General features: G+C 43.5%; 1 protein-coding gene across 4 annotated transcripts in view; it reads left to right on the forward strand.

The window, feature by feature from the left end:
• The window catches only part of ep300b (E1A binding protein p300 b), a 28,901-nt gene that overhangs the window by 3,362 nt on the left and 8,874 nt on the right, over positions 1-16,665 (forward strand). Inside the window, exons 2-20 of one of the 4 annotated variants that reach the window (XM_008415569.2) lie at positions 219-808; positions 1,687-1,866; positions 3,985-4,279; positions 4,719-4,832; positions 4,942-5,196; positions 6,058-6,160; positions 6,279-6,407; positions 6,505-6,622; positions 6,729-6,921; positions 7,810-7,887; positions 8,059-8,144; positions 8,268-8,420; positions 9,114-9,635; positions 9,720-9,983; positions 10,079-10,274; positions 10,802-10,920; positions 13,540-13,779; positions 14,902-14,990; positions 16,083-16,193. In XM_008415569.2, the coding sequence (XP_008413791.1) occupies positions 219-808; positions 1,687-1,866; positions 3,985-4,279; positions 4,719-4,832; positions 4,942-5,196; positions 6,058-6,160; positions 6,279-6,407; positions 6,505-6,622; positions 6,729-6,921; positions 7,810-7,887; positions 8,059-8,144; positions 8,268-8,420; positions 9,114-9,635; positions 9,720-9,983; positions 10,079-10,274; positions 10,802-10,920; positions 13,540-13,779; positions 14,902-14,990; positions 16,083-16,193 (3,835 nt within the window). The remainder of the gene's footprint in view (positions 1-218; positions 809-1,686; positions 1,867-3,984; positions 4,280-4,718; positions 4,833-4,941; positions 5,197-6,057; positions 6,161-6,278; positions 6,408-6,504; positions 6,623-6,728; positions 6,922-7,809; positions 7,888-8,058; positions 8,145-8,267; positions 8,421-9,113; positions 9,636-9,719; positions 9,984-10,078; positions 10,275-10,801; positions 10,921-13,539; positions 13,780-14,901; positions 14,991-16,082; positions 16,194-16,665) is intronic. The other 3 variants (XM_008415570.2, XM_017306295.1, XM_008415571.2) reach the window with 3 other exon arrangements.

Raw genomic sequence — 16,665 nt, forward strand, 5'->3', positions numbered from 1 at the left:
AAAACAGAAAATTCAGTGAATTGGAAAAAAATATATTTGATTGTAAAATCCATTTTAAAACACTGCAATTTGTGATTGTAACATGACAATGCCTAAAAAGTACAAGGAGGCTGAATATCTTTGCAAGGCACTAACTTTTTAAGTGATGTGGGGCCACACAAGGCTTGAGTGTTTTAAAAAACAATGGACTGATTTTTTTTTTTTTTTTATATACCTAGATTTTGGTTCATTCTTTGACCTGGAGCATGACCTGCCGGATGAGCTCATCAGTTCCTCGGACCCGGGGCTGACGAACGGAGGAGACTCCGGCCAGTTCCATACCAGCCTCGGRGGGCTCGGCGGAGGGGTTCAGGATGCTGCCTCCAAACACAAACAGCTGTCCGAACTGCTGCGCGCTGGGGCGCCGACGCAGCCGGGGGCCCCTGCTTCCAACAGTGCTCCCTCCGCTGCTTCCATGGCGATGATGGGGGGAGTCGGTGGACCTCAAGGCATGCACCATCAGGGCCAACAACAGCAGCAGCAGCCGCAACCCGGACTAATGCAGCAGGTTGGCATGGTGCCGAACAGGGCGACGGCCATGATGGGTGTCCAGAAGGGCACCGCTGGACAGCAGCAGCACCAACACCAAGGGCTTATAGGGGGGCAGGTTGTGAATGGCTCGCCTAGAATGGGTTACCCTGGCAACACGGGAATGGGTGGCARTAGTAATATTTTGGCAGAGACCTTACAGCAGCAGCAGGGCGGTCCATCCCTGGGAGCTGGTGGTCAAGCGGGGATGAGACCACATCAGCCTGGTGCACTGAAACAGGTAGGTACCAAACCAAACATTAGGAATTTAGGTGGAAGTTTTTATATTTTAGTTCATCGTTTGATGTGTTTGACTTGATCGCAATGGCGCCCCTAAAAATGTATATCTTTTTTTTWAATATAAAACTTTTWWAAAATAAATTCTGTATGTATAATGTATAAACATTTAAATACATTTGTTTTATTTTTATGTATTGACTGAAGAAAATGACTGTATGACCTGGACATGATTCAGGAGGAGGGGGGCGGGGTATCATTTTTCGWTCGGGGCCACGGCCCCCCGTTGGGCTCCCCTTATGGGCGCCACTGCTTTTATCACCTTAATATGACAACTAAACATGATCTTAATGTTAGAAATGTCATAAAAAGCTCATAAAATGTTTGTGACTTGTGTTGAGGTTTGAAGCGATTGACTCTTCAGCCATAGTTCGTGTACATTTGCAGTTAAAAAAGGCAGTGATGTTTTTGTTAACAGAGTTAAATGGGTAGATAAGAAGCTGTAGTTTTGCGCTCAAACTCTCAGGATGAGTTTTTCTACAGCAGGTGCAGGGAAGAGTGCGGTCATGTGTCGGGACTCGCAGCTGCTGCACAGTTAGCTCTGTGGTATCGATGGTTAACCTCCCTGCTAGTCAGAACACCACATTACAGTTGTGATTTTTCTCCCAAACAAGTACAGAAGCATCTCCGTTAACCGTAAGTGGCTGGATGGAGCCGTTTTCCTGCATCTAGTTGTAAATGAGTCTGAAATATTTTTGCTTTTCTCCGCTTTCCCCCCCCCCCCAAGACGTATTTGGGATTTTCAAAAAGCAAAGCGTACGGAGAAACCGTCACTTGTCCTCTTTTTCCCTCATGCTGTGTTTTTCCTCCATCCTTCGTCAGATGAATTTGATGGCCAACTCGGGGTCCTACGGTGGCCCATACAGCCATTCTGCTGGCCAGGGGCTGCCTGGAGAGGGGCTGGGCCCACAACTCCAGAATAAAGCAGGCCTGCCCAGCGCTATGGCCGCCCAGTTCAACTTGGACAAGAAGACACCTCCTGGTCAAGGCATTCCGGGGATGGTAGGATTTGTTTTACTTGTGTTCGCTCACAGATATCGCCTTCTATTTACAGGCTGTTTAGAGCTTTAAGCCTTATGTTAGTGACGTGATATCGGACGCAACAGTCGGCACACTTTTGGCTGCTAAAAMGAAGCAGAGAGAGACCAGAAACGACAAAACTGTATACATTTGTGTCAGTGAGTGAAATCTGTAGCGCTGCAATCAACGATTATTTTAGTTATCTATATTTAGTAATCTATTGATTATTCTGATGCTTAATTGTATTTTTCAGAAATTAGAAATRCATAAAAAGATGAAAATAATTTGGTTAATTTGGTTGGTTTGTAAGCGATAAAGTTAACTATTTTTTTTGTTAAAAATGCAGGAAACCTTTTTTTCTTTACAAGTTTGTGTTTTTTTACTGTTCTATGTTCTTTCAGCCAAGTGGCCTTTTTTGAGTCTGTAAACTCCAATTACTGATTAATTATTAAATTAGGTAATGATTAATTATTCGATTTATCATTATTAAATCCGATTAATAATGATAATTACAGCCCTAGAAATCAGCAACTTTCACTTTTATCAACTCTCACCAGTGTTTGTCGGGTCACAATATCATTTTGTTTGGTGAAATGAGTCAAAACTAATAAAACCGCTGCAGAAARCGTTTTTTTGAGCTGATTAACTTTATGCTCACAAACAACAGCTATAATTTTCTGCCTTGTTTAAAGAGTCAAAGCATAAATTGTGTTGTCCTCTCTTTTTGGGTTTGTTTTGTTCTGAGACAAAAAGGGGTTTCCAACAGCAACCGATGCAGATACTCCGTATTTTAGATTYGATTAACTTGTTAGCAGGGTTTACCGTTGCTGCATCTCTTAAGTCACATGACTATAATCCACCTCCTGTTTGGAGTAAACAGAGGAGAATGGCAGCATATCCAACTATAACCGTTAGCGCTTAAGGCAGATTGTTCCCAGCAGCACATAAAGTTAAAACAAGACAATCTATTTATTGGTTTGCGTCCCTTGCTTTGGCGAYGCATTCATTGACAAATATTAACAGCTCATTACTGGCTTTTTTTCATTCATTTACCTACATTTTTAAAGTTCTGGCAAAAAAAAAAGTGAATTGGTGGGCTCTCCACTTGTGAGTTGTATTAAATTTAGCGCAAATCTTAACATTTACGAGAACAGAAAAAGAAACGGAGTTTCCCTTTTTTTGTTTCTACTAATTACTCAAAACCAGCCAAAATGACAGGATTGTGTTTTTGTGTTATTAGACTCAGACCTCAGACTTCCAAATGGGTGTTTTGGCATAAACACTACAAGATTTCTGAAGTATGTTTAAATGAACTCTCAAGTTTAATTGAGTTTTTCCCCACCAATTACAGCCTCTATTTCAATAATCTTAGTGTCAAAATAAAGCTAACACTTTGTGYCACAGCAACTGCTATAGCTTCAGAGAAAATGAGGATAGAGCATTACATAATTAGGATTTTGTGCGTTATACAGTATATGAACCATTTAGAACCATCATAAATAAGACTACAGGCTTTTGGATTGATGCAATCTAAAGAAAATTTATAGAGGTTTTTATGAAAAAAAAACTGGATTTCCGGTTTTTAAATATTTTTACATACATAAAATTGCTCGTTTTTCATTTATTTTTTGAAATGCCCACATTCATTTTTATCCAATTATAAGAAATTGTTTTATTTGAATCCAATGAAATTTATTGAATTTATTTTTTATCCAGTGTCTTTAAAAAGTAGAAAAAGAAAAATTACATAAAATTAAGGCTCACTAGACTTGAAAAGGAATACCAGCAAAATATCCTTTTTTTTYKSGSRCWYYYSSRGMKCYMYAYAMWRTSTYTTTGATGAAGGCTCCTGTTCACTGACRTCTGTCCTGCCTCAGCCCTTGTGCATGAACAAAAATGCTTCCTGTTCAACTCAAATGTTTATTTTTTTTACCAGCTTTCAGCCAAGTGTCTGATGTTTCTATGGATACCAAATAAGTCTATGTTTGGTAATGAGGATTTGGGGTGGGGAGGGCTCAAATCTGCCCCTGGTATCGGTGGCGTGAGGCTCAACAAGGAACAAGCCTCCCCGTTTAAGACTCATCTGTTTCTCTATCGTAGACTGCTCAGCAGCAGCAGCAGCCCGGGGCAGTTGGTGGCGTGTCGGCATCGGTCGGTGGGGCCCAGGTTGGACTGAACGCCGTCGGGGTGGGACCGGGCGCCACGCCCCCCACCGCMGACCCCGAGAAGCGGAAGCTCATCCAGCAGCAGCTCGTCCTGTTGCTCCACGCGCACAAGTGCCAGCGGCGGGAGCAGGCCAACGGGGAGGTGCGGCAATGCAACCTGCCCCACTGCCGCACCATGAAGAACGTGCTCAACCACATGACTCATTGCCAGGCTGGCAAGTCCTGCCAGGGTGAGTCGGATAAATGATATCAATGTTGTGTTTTTTTTGTTTTGTTTTAGTGGACACCKCAACATAAGCACCAGGTCTGCTTTCACTGTTTTCTCTCACTTCCTGGATTGTTCCTGGTTTTTYCCCCTCGTATATAGGTTGAGTTATTCGCTYCTCGGCTGGCGGATCCTCCATCATTTGTCTTTTTCTCCCGCTCTCTYCRAGCCTCCATCTGGACGTAGTTTTATAGCATCGAATGACTCACACAAGATCTTTCTTAGCCTTCTGCCTTCTGTCTTCGTTTTGACTCATTTTTTCCCTTTTTGCCTCGTTTTCTTGTCAAGTCACTGCTTTCAGTCTCACTCTGTCACAGTTTTGCGCATCTCCTCGGCTCTCTCTTCTTTATTTTTCACACTTCGGCTCGTTTCGCCTAAACATCTGTTTTGGTCTCGTCCCTCAGTTGCACACTGTGCCTCGTCCAGACAGATCATCTCGCATTGGAAGAACTGCACGAGACACGACTGTCCCGTGTGCCTGCCGCTGAAAAACGCCGGAGACAAGAGGAACCAGCAGTGTGAGTGTTTCTCTTCTCACTCTGCTGGCTGCCGTCGAGTAATGATTAACCAAGTTTAAAATCACAAATATTCATTTTTTTCTCCCCCTCCTCTCTCGTGTCACTGCAGCTCTGCTCAACAGTGTAAGCTTAGTGAACTCTTTAGGCGGCGCGGGGCCAGGCGGGCAGTCGAGTGCTCCGAGCCTGAACCCTACCAACCAGATCGACCCGAGCTCCATAGAGAGAGCCTACGCTGCATTAGGCCTGACCTACCAGGGCAATCAGATGCCGCAGCAACAGCAGCAGCAGCAGCAGCCGCCACAGACCGCCATGCCGAACCAAGTCCTTCACGGACAGCCGGGAATGAGGACTCTGAATCCACTGGGTCGGTTCCGTTTCCAATTCTCACAGCGTTTAGATCAGGGGTTTCTGAAACCCTTCTTGCCCCATTTAGACTACTGGTGGGGCCACAAAATTCATTAAATTTAAAAATACAAACATTAGATGAGAAATAAAGTTGAAATAATGGGAGAATAAAGTCATAATATTTGGAAAATAACAATGAATGGGAAAAAAAGCCATCATATTACAAGAATAAAGTTGAAATAATATGAGTAAATTCATACTACAAAGTCTAAATAGTGCAAAATTAATCGAAATGGGGATAGTCTTAATATTTTGAGAATAGCCATAAAATTGCAAAAATAAAGTCACAATGTTACAAATTTTGAGTTTAAAGTCAAAATAATACGAGAGTCATAATATTCTGACTTTTTTCTACTAATTTTATTTTATTTTCTAACTTGTTTTCCAAATTTTTATCATTCTTGACTTGTGGTACAGAGTGAACAGAATCATTTCTAGGGCCATAAAATGGTAGACAGCTGGCTTTTTTTTACACCCATCTTGAAAAAGTGAAAGGTTTTTTTTTTTGCYAATTTATCTTTTATTTAATTTTTTTTGTACATTTCTGTCACAATACAAGTCTTAGATTTCATCCACAGTGGTCTTAAAAAGTCTTACGTTTGAGTCGGTGAAACGTGCCGAAACCCCGGATGTAGTAGAGTCGTCTCGGTTAGACTAGCAGCTCCAACTACAGCAAAAGGCTTGTTCTGCAAAGCGTTGACTCGGCTGGTGGCTGGAGTYGAACGCATCCATCTCACCCCGGTTATTATTCATAAACTACATTGCATAAGAATCCAATAAAACGGACCTACTAAACATTTTTTTTGCCTTTTACGACCAGGTGGTAACTCCATAGGAGTGAACGGTGCCGTTGGGGTGCAGTCTCCAAACCAGCAGTCTGCGCTGCTGCCGGACGCCATGCTGCACAGCATGAACGCGCAAAGGCAAGAGCGGCTGCGGCTTTCCGTCTTCGGACCGACACGGTTCACCGTTCTTGACAAAGTTTTAAAGTCGGCGGCGGCTGAAATGTTGAGCTGTCGTCTGGTTCTCTCCCAACCGCAGCTTGATGAACGACGCCGTCGGGAGCCTGGGCTCCATGCCCACGGCCACGCCCCCTTCCGCCGCAGGGATGAGGAAGTCTTGGCATGAAGACATCACGCAAGACCTCCGCAACCACCTCGTCCACAAGCTGTGAGTCGGCTYTGTCCTTCAGCTTAGCACCTGGAGCCTGATCACGTCATCCGCTTAGAGAAAGTTCACATTCTCAAACGTGTTTCCGTWCCAACAGAGTGCAAGCCATCTTCCCCACTCCCGACCCCGCGGCGCTGAAAGACAGGCGGATGGAGAACTTGGTGGCCTACGCCCGGAAAGTAGAGGGAGACATGTACGAGTCGGCGAACAGCAGGGTAGGCATCCCTCGCGCAGAGGGCGAAGAAAATGCGCCTCGAGCACGGGGTGTTTGCTGTCGGTGTTGTGTAATTCCCTCCCACCCTCCTGCTGTGCTGCGTCCAGGCGGAGTACTACCACCTTCTGGCGGAGAAGATCTACAAGATCCAGAAGGAGCTGGAGGAGAAGAGGAGGACGCGGCTCCAAAAGCAGGGCATGATGCCCGGCCAGCCCTGTCTTCCCACGTCTGGCCTCCCACAGGGTCCGCCTGGCATGGGCCAGCCCCCCGGGCCACCGGGGCCGCCCGGACAGCCTCCCAGTAAGTAAACGATTTATTGGACAGACTTGTTGGGGAAAATGAGTAAAAACCTTGAAATAATTTCACAAGAAAAAAACAATCTACTTTTTATGAGAGAAATTTTATTTAATGTGGGGGAAAACGTTAAGGTTCGGGGTGGGCGATTTGGACTTAAAGTTTTATCGCGATATATTGTGGTTGTATTGTGATGATAAACACAATCAGAACTATTTTTTTAGACTGCGTGTCGCAGCATTTATAGCCCCACTAGCACAAATGCTGCTCTTGAAAAAACATTCCTCTTTGCTTCCTTAGGACACCAGTCGCATAAAAAGTGATTTATATCAACTGCATTTTATCATATCTTCAAATTTATTGATATTTGAACAAACGGGAGAAAATGGTAAAGCTAACAATCTTGACAATGGACAATTTATGAGTGCTTTTAAACAAAATCAACCAGAATTTAAGATAATGAGACATTAAAATTTTCATAAGACGTTTTATCACAATAAATGATGAACGGTACAGTTAATACCCACTTTGTCATTTTACAAAGTGAACATTTAATTGTTTTAAACTGGTGGCATAATTATTGTTCCTTCTATTAAAAACAAAAGCACCCAAAGTTTTAAATAATATTTTGTTTCATGAATAATTTAATCAGACTTTCTCTTCAAAGCAACAATCTAGGAATTTATATTCCGTAGGATCACAAATATAAATTTTTTCTTTTCTTGCAGAAAATCTAAATATGTAGATTTAAAAAAAGAAAAGAAAAGTAAATTCAAAGTGGTTTTTCTACTGCAGTAAAACACAATTTATTATGTTTTTTTTTAGAAACATCCCTGCCAGAGATGCTTACATGTTTTCTGTAACATTTTTGTGATCGATTTGTCCTCCTTTCAGATGGTCCTCATCCCGACCCGTCCATGATCAGACCTGCTGGTCCAAATCAGATGGTCAACAGGATGCAGAACCCACCAGGTGTGTCTGTTTACCCTGAAAACGYGAATCAGAACTCGTAGTAACGTACATTGACTTGGTGTCATTAAAAGTAAATGGTTTCTACTCATTTTAGGTGAAGATTCTGATYATGTACAATCATAACATGATGGCATTTTAATAATGATTCTGATTCCCTTTTGATGCTTTTAGGAATGACTCAGTTTGCTCAGATGGGGATGCAGAATATGGGTCAGAGGTCAACGCCTCCTCTTCCTCACAACCCTCAAATGAACCAGGTTAGCCTCAGTGTCTCATGATGTCACACGTCATTTTTGAGGATTGAAACCAAAGCGCTTTGTGTTGCTTAAAGAAAATGAAGGATTTGTTGCATTGCTTGTTGTTGTTGTTTTTGTTTCCAGATGGGAATGGGAGCAACACGGATGGGTCAGCCTGGCGCCCCACAGCTTCAGACCCAGTACCTTCCTCCAGGCCAGTTTCCTGGCTCCAGTCCCGGTCTCGGTTCTGGTCCTGTTGGGATGAACCAGCCTGGATCGCAGGCTGCGGTGCCTTCTGTAAGAGTCACACCTTGGAGTTCATCTCCTAAACTTTAAAGAGATCTGCAGTTTTCCTGTTTCACTGACTTCTATTTGGGAAAGTTTTAAAGGAGCAGCATCGTGTAAAATTGAGCTTTACATCATGTTATAATGTTATTCCCTTATCAAAAACATACCTGGAGTGTTGAATTGATTCTTTCATGCATGTTTGAGAAATTCTCTAATCTCCATGGCAACTATTCCGCTGTGCAAAACGCCTGGGTGGATCTAGCAACAGGCAACTCCATCTTGGAGCTGCAGTTTCYGAGCTTCAGCCTCACAGAGCAGCCCCCTCCTAGCTCTCCACCCACTSAGCTCCTTCAGACTAGCCAGCAGCAATTAGCAAACACCTGGTGGAGCTGTGCATCAGCTGAGCTCATTATACGAGCTTCTTCTCAGTGAAAAAACACTATTGAAGGGGAGCGCTGTTATAAACTTCTTGTAGACRGAGTTTCAGAAAAAGCAGGAGTTTTTAAAGAGGCAGAGGCCCAATTTCACGGTGTTAAATATCAAATTTCTTAGAAGTCAAATTTGATATATGGAGCATTTCTATAGCAGCTGGMGGTAACATAGTTACTTGATTGTGMTAGAAAATGGCGCTATATGCCTGGAAAACACACAATACTTCCCCTTTGATGCAGAAATATCCATTTTGTGCCTGATCCACTTCAGCAGAACCAGATGTCGACGCCTCCATCCATCCCCGCCAGCAGCCCCGCTGCGCAGTCCGCCTCCTCGGTCCCGTGCTCCGGGGGATCTTTTGGTCCCTCCAACGGCAACGGTCCAGGGCCGCTGCCCAACCTCCACCCACCCTCCACCCAGCCCTCCCCCTTCCCTCACTGCCCGTCCGTCCGCACAAACTCCCCGTCGCCGGCGCGCAGCTTGACGCCCCAGCCGCATCAGACGCCACCTACGCTGCCCCGCTCTCAAACGCCTCAGCCACAGACCCCGAACACACCGCAAGTGGCCACCCCGCAACACCCCCAACAACATCATCAGCAGCASCATCAACAACAACAACAAACGTCGCAAATGCTGCATCCTGCTCCGTCAGCTCCAACGGCGAACTCAGAAAAACCCAACCAGTTTCCACAGCAATCGATTGGGGGCGTTGCATCTCCGGAGCCCCCAGCAGCTCAGATTCCCTCGGTCCCGACCCTGAACGATCACGTGCYGCCGCTGCCGCACACCCCAGTGAGTTCACTCCCGACTTTTCCTGAATAATGTTGAATAGAAAAAGCTGCACTTGTGATYCTTAAACTGTTCCCTTCTTCTCAGCCCTCTCCTAAGACTTCCCTGACAGCCGAAGGACAAGTTTCGTCCCCGGCGTCAATTACAAGCAGCTCCGGCCACAACTCCCAGCTCGCCCCCGCAGAGGGCCTCGCTCAGAGCCAGGACAACATCAAGGTAAAGGTGGAAAAGGAAGAAGAGGAGGAGGAGGAAGAGGATGATGATGATGATGCAGGGGGCGACACTGAGGGAAACAGCAAGGGGAAGATGTGCAAGGCTCATTCTGAGGTGAAGAAAGAAGAGAAASCAGAGGTAAGATTGTCCAAACTCATCTCTATGCATGATAAATGTTTGATAWCAATAAGGGAAAAACATTCCTGCACTAATACTCCTGATCGTCCTCGCAGGTTGAGGACGAGAAGCCGCCAGGAGAAGCRTGTAAAGCTGAGCCCATGGACACGTCGAYGTCTTCTGGGTCGGCGGTGGCGGCATCGAGCGAAGACAAGAAGCCGGAGGTGAAGAAGGAGCCCAAAGAGGAAGAGCAGGGATCAGGGTCACCAGCCACCAACAGCTCCTCAGCCAGCAGTCAGAGCAAGAAGAAAAGTAAGASCAATGTCAAAGCGATGAGCTTAATTTGTTTAGAAAACACTTAACTAGACTTTTTGAAGTTTTYCTCATCCAGTTCCAAGTGTAAAAGTTTAAMCGGTTTATCGTAACGTCTCAATAAGGTTTGAACAGGGCAGATTGTTGGCTCAGCTAATGTTAAAGTCCAAACTTTAAAGTTTTACATATTCTACTGCTGCTAACTAGCTGCTAATGAATCCTTGCTAGCTAGCTTTTTGTTTCACGTCTGTCTTGGGTTAGTTGGACGACATTCGTCTTCCTCACTGGCTCACTTCTGTTGCTATGTGCATTGTGGGTACATTTAATTATTATTATTATTATTTTTACTCATATTTACATTGTAGCCCTGGTTCAGTATTTTCTATTCTGTACGTATTGAGGGTGTAAATAAAAGACTCAGTTTGTATTTTCCCTACCAGTCGACCCTGGAGCTCTTTGACCAGCAGAGATCTCGGTTCAGGCGGTTCTGATATCCATCTTGTTTTTCCCCACACCTTCCCCTCCAGTCTTTAAGCCAGAGGAGCTGCGCCAGGCCTTGATGCCGACCTTGGAGGCATTATACCGCCAGGACCCTGAGTCCCTTCCTTTCCGCCAGCCGGTGGACCCCCCGTTACTGGGAATACCCGTACGTATTCGAACTAGTAACAAAACTAACCTGGTAAGGGACTGCACTGGCTGCCATTTTGCTTCAACTCCATCCAAGCATACCCTTTTTTTTTTTTTTTTTTTTTTTTTTTTTTGTGGGTACATTTTTCCCCTCCCCCACAGTTACTATAGTTTTTACTATCAATGTTTTTTTTAGTCTTTTTGCTGCTGCTTTTTGTTTTGCTTTTTTTATTGCATGCTGAAAGCATAGAAAATATTTAGGCTTGTGTGTGTGTGTTTGTTGTGTTAAGCTTGTAAATCAAAGCAGTGGCTCTTATGAACAATTATTACATTACAAGAACATTACAGTTTTGCTTTCCATTGATTCTAAATATCCTTTATATTAGTGGATCGCTGCACACTTTATTTTAATAAACATGAAGTGGAATTAATTATAAAAAATGTACTGTTCATGGGCCAGATGCTTTTATTTATCGACTTCATTTTGTACACCTTTTTTTTTATTATTTATTTATTTCATCCTCATAAACCATTGCTAGCTTTCTAACGCATTTCCTCACCAGCAGCGGTTTAACAGTGTTCAGGTTGGAGGCGCTTGGCACTCAGGCTCTGCTGCTTTCACTGCATCTCAATTGAAGGCGACAGTATTTTGCTAAGACTGGAGAGATCTAAAATAGACCAAAGTAGCAGATCAGCAAGACCACATCTCCCACGTCCTCCAAAGTCAAGTGATGCAACTTTTACAACGCCTTGCAATAGTGTTCATTTCCTTTGACATTTTTCACATTTTGTAGCGTTACAACCGCAAACATCAATGGATTTTGTTGGTAGGGCTTAAATGTGGGGAGTAAACATACATGGTTTTCAGTTTAATTTGTATTAATACCCTTACATGACCAGAATTTAATCTCAGTGTAATGCAGACCAAGATGCACAGCTGCGAAGTTTTAGCTTAAGATGTAAAGCAGCATTTTAAGCTTTGCATGTGTATCAAACTAACAACTAATCACTGACGATCTTCACAAACGGTACAAGATGACTGCAAGCTTACCCCCAAGTCACGACCATTGACCTACACGGTGAGGTCAGCCAAGGATATTATAGGACATGTAAATAATAATGTCAAAATTAAATTGGTTGTAGTCTTTAAATTACATATATAATTTGAGAGAAAGTTGKTTTTTTTAGCATTAGCTCCTTATTAATACCATGTTGCTGTAGCGTTTTAGCATTAGCTTCCACTAAATACCATGTTGGTATTGCGTTTTATCTTTAGCATCCACTAAATACCATGCTTRTATGGTGGTTAGCATTAGCTTTTGCTAAATACCATGTTGGTATAGAGCTTTAACTTTAGCTTCCTCTAAATATCGTGTTGGTGTAGCGCGTTAGCGTTAGCGTAATTAATGTTTATGGTCACAACTAACTTTTTAGCTAGCTGTGCTCACCACTCTGCAATGTAGTCACTTGGGAGTCGAATGCAACAAAGAAACGCATCGTTACGGTTCATGCTTAATTGTGGAAACGATGTATCGCTTACGGTCCACTCGCCAGTTCTGCATCACCATGTGTTAGTCCATCACATAAAATCCCAATAAAATTCACTGAAGTTTGTGGTTGTACGAATATTGCCGCACAAAATGTTTTGTTTTGAAAATATCTAGAAATATCTCGATTCATTTAATTTATTTTTCTGCCCAAACAACTGGAGTGTGGCTCTGCAGSCTGTCTTGCTAATATGCATCACTTGTTTGTTTGTGTGAGTGGCTCCATTCAGATACGAGGGTCTTTTCATATCTCTTGTTGCCATAGTGACACTGAGATGGACCCTGCTCTTTGAAACTCACACCTATTAGTCTTTTTTTTTTTTTTCTTCTTCGTTGTTGGAGCGCCTAAAAAGCCTATTCTTCTGCTCGCCCTCCTCTTCGCTTCTCTGTCGAACGGCGCTGCGTTTTCAGGAGAAGCGAACTGGAAAACGGCTCGGCGAACCCTCCAGCCGCCGACGCGCTTGCTTCACCTCAACACTGTTGTCCTCAGCGCTGTCACCTCATCACCACTCATGCTGCTGGCATTGTAGCTTAAAAGCGCAGATCCGTCCTGCCTGTTGCTCTTTCTTTTCATGGCTTTGCACCCTGGTCAGTTGCTTATCATGGAGGTTTTGTTCAGCCGTGTTTCTAAGTCAGTAGCTCTGCGCCAGTTGGTGGCGATTTGACCGATGACATGCTTGTAAAATCCACCTGCGTCTTTGGGTAGATTTTACCAGCAGCTGATTGGTCTTCCGGCTGATGGGGCAGGGACGGGTAGTTAGATTGGACGTGTTGGGTGCAAAGCAGAGAGCTGGAGGGCAGAAGTTGTCATGTCTCTCTGTTTGCACATGAACCTTCTTCTTTGCAGCGCTCAACAACATTGTCCCCCTGCACCCTCTTCTCTCCCTACTCTGGTCCTGTCGGCCGCCTGCAATGCCTCTCCCCGACGTCGATGATGTCTCTGCTCGTCCTCCTCCATCTCCCAACTTACGAATCAACCGCCTGGCTCCTCTTTCCCCATCTTCTTCCTTTTCCCCCTCCTTCCTTTTTTTTTTTTTTTTTTCCTCAACTCTTCAACCTGACCTCTAACGTGGGCGACCATCCCAATCCAGGACTACTTCGACATCGTCAAGAACCCCATGGACCTCTCGACCATTAAGCGCAAGTTGGACACAGGGCAGTACGAGGAGCCGTGGCAGTACATTGAGGACATCTGGCTGATGTTCAACAACGCCTGGCTGTACAACCGAAAGACGTCGCGGGTCTACAAGTACTGCTCCAAGCTGGCCGAGGTGTTTGAGTCGGAGATCGACCCTGTTATGCAGGGGCTGGGCTACTGCTGTGGGAGGAAGGTAAATCGGATTTGTATTATCTGGTGTGTGGGTTCAGGAAAACAAGGGAGTCTCTTACCTGGTAGAGTGKAAAGTATGGTGCTCTAAACATGCTGTAATAAGGGGCTCGAGATGCTGTGGCCTACGCTAAATCTACTGATGACGTTCTTGATATGGACAGATATTCTATCCCTTCACCCTCAATGTTCTTATCATATCACCACCTTCCCTTCATAAAATAATGGTCTAAGTCATTTTTGTTCCAAAAGTAATTTTGACAACAAACAAATCACAATCTTTTTCTTTCCAAAAAATGTTTAAGGCCCAAAAAAAAAAAAAAAATCACTTTTAGTCAGGCCATTAATTTACAGAAATATGTTAAGGTTTGGGCTCTCAGCAGTCATTCATCCTGCGGCCTGCCGTGTCTTTGAGTTTAAAATGTTTAAAGTTGGCAGGAAATTTGAAAATATCACTTGATAGTTATGATTTATTGGAAGATTAATGTCTTGACACCGACTATAAAGTCTTAAAAGTTCAAACATTTAATGAAAACTTAAATAAAAAAAGCAATGCCAAGCCTGGTGGGGGCACAAGTAAAGCCTGGTGGCCTGCCAGGCTTATAATGCACTGGGGAAAATCCCTGTATGTAACCAGTTGCTAACGTTAGCTTAGTATTTGATCAATAAAAACATTATCAAAAGGAACTGAAAGCAACTTTATTTGCCACATATGTTTTAACAAGCTACTAATGTGGCAGTTCTTGTGATATCATCATAACATTGTTTTAGCTTTCTTAACTTTGTTGACATCTAAAATGATTTAACTTTTATAGAAACATTTTCTGTTGCCGACCAGAATAACAGAAGGGAGAACTTGAGTGATCCCAGCATCATTTGTGAGTGAGTTGATAGAATACTGGGGAAACTTTATGTTATTTTGCGACTCTTTGAAGCCACTATGTTCTCAAGCCTGTTCATGAAATATATTTCAGTAACTTTAAACATTGGAAATTTCTGAACTTGAAGCTGATGAGATGGACAGGTGTAAATTGTTGTGGTTTATTTTTTTTGAGGAAAGAATGTCTGTTTGTGTTCATTTTCTAACATTTCTCTTTTTGTTTTCTTTGTCTCTTCGCTTTTACAGTACGAGTTTTCTCCCCAAACTCTTTGCTGCTACGGAAAACAATTATGCACCATCCAACGCGATGCTTCTTATTTTAGTTACCAGAACAGGTAAGACCCTTTTCAGGATGAACCTGCTTTCGGAACACTTATTATATTTTATTTTATTTAGTTATTTTGAGAGATAAAAAAGTGAAGCTGCTGGGATCATCTAGTCTGTCGCATTTTGTTTTCCCACGTTAAATAAATTTCCTGCAGCGAAGCATCAGTCAGTGCAATCACAGAAGAGATTGATTTGTGGCTTCAAATATTTACCGTGGCACCATCACCATCTTCATAGTTCACTGTTTTTGTTTTTTTTTTATTTTTATGATGTCATTCATAAAGTGGGCTCCCTTCTTCTCGGCCGGTGGATTATTAGCGGCGCCGTTGTTGCCGCCGGCTAAAACCGTAACACCCGAGGGCTCGCGTGTTCTCTGCCTGGGAGCCGGGTGCGTTTGTTTTCTCCACCAGAAGGAAGGGCGCCCGCTTTATGAATGAGCAGAAAGGATGATGGCTCGCTGTTGCTTTATCTTTTTCCTCATTCACCTTTTCATATTTGGAGCCTCGTATCCTCGCTGCTCTGCTGCCCCGCGGCTCCCAGTGCTCTCTCATGTTGCTGTAATGTTTTTGTTGTTGTTGTTGTTTACCACTGGATGTCTGATGCTAATCTTTGCTTTGCCTTGGCTCTCTGTCCTCTGTTGGTTGTTTTTTTTTCCACCTCCCGTTCGCCCCCTTCCCCTCTGTCTCTCCATCTTTGTCTTTGTGTCCAACCTGTAACAACTTATTTTCTGTCTTTTTTTTTTTTTTCTTTACAATTCATTTTGACCTTTCCCCCATCTCCATCCTCTCCCCCCTCCTTCCTGTTTGTTTTTTTTTTCTTTCTTTTTTTTACGCTTGTGATGTCTGCATTGGCCTGCTTTTGGTGTGACCAATCATCCACTCCAAAATTAATGCGCAATCTCAAAACCCGCCCGCCCACACAAAAACCGCGCATCATGATTGGCCGCTACCTACCTGGCGACGACCCACCTTGCCCTCCTTGCCTCCACCTGTGTGTGCGCGCTCCCCCGGCCTGCCCTGCCCCGCCCTGCCCTGCCCTGATTGGTGGCTGCTTCTTCGCTCCTTCTCTGTGATTGGCTGTGCTGATGACGAACGGTGTAGTTCACCAAAATATGGGCTTCTTGCTGACAGGTACCACTTCTGTGAGAAGTGTTTCAACGAAATCCAAGGCGACAGCGTTTCCCTGGGGGACGACCCCTCCCAGCCTCAGACGTGAGTACCGTCACACTCTTAAACACACAAAACATAGCGGCTGGCCCATCTGAAACCGACTGACTGCCTCAGCAGATTTGATTACATACGAGTGATAATGGGTCAGAAGTACAGAGCTGTCTGTAGGTTTTTACTGTGTGAGCAGATTTTTCAAAGTCCTACTTAACTCTACTAAAGGAGTCGCACTCAGTCGTCTTTAATAAATAGAAATGTAGGGAAGCGGCTAACGATCATTGTAGCAATCAATTATTCTGATGATTAATCGATTAATCGCATATTTTCACAACCTGCAGATTTTTTATTTAGCCACCCAAGCCTTTTTACACAATATTAGAACTATATAAAAATATGCAAATAATAAAAAAAAGTTTACATAAAAAATAAATTTTTAATGCCTAAAATGCAATGACATAGCATTCTGATCATTTGTCACAAAATTTTCAGCTAAAAAATACTGTTCTAATCTCTTCAT

This window comes from Poecilia reticulata, linkage group LG8 (genome assembly GCF_000633615.1).
Source record: "Poecilia reticulata strain Guanapo linkage group LG8, Guppy_female_1.0+MT, whole genome shotgun sequence".
NCBI lineage: Eukaryota > Metazoa > Chordata > Actinopteri > Cyprinodontiformes > Poeciliidae > Poecilia > Poecilia reticulata.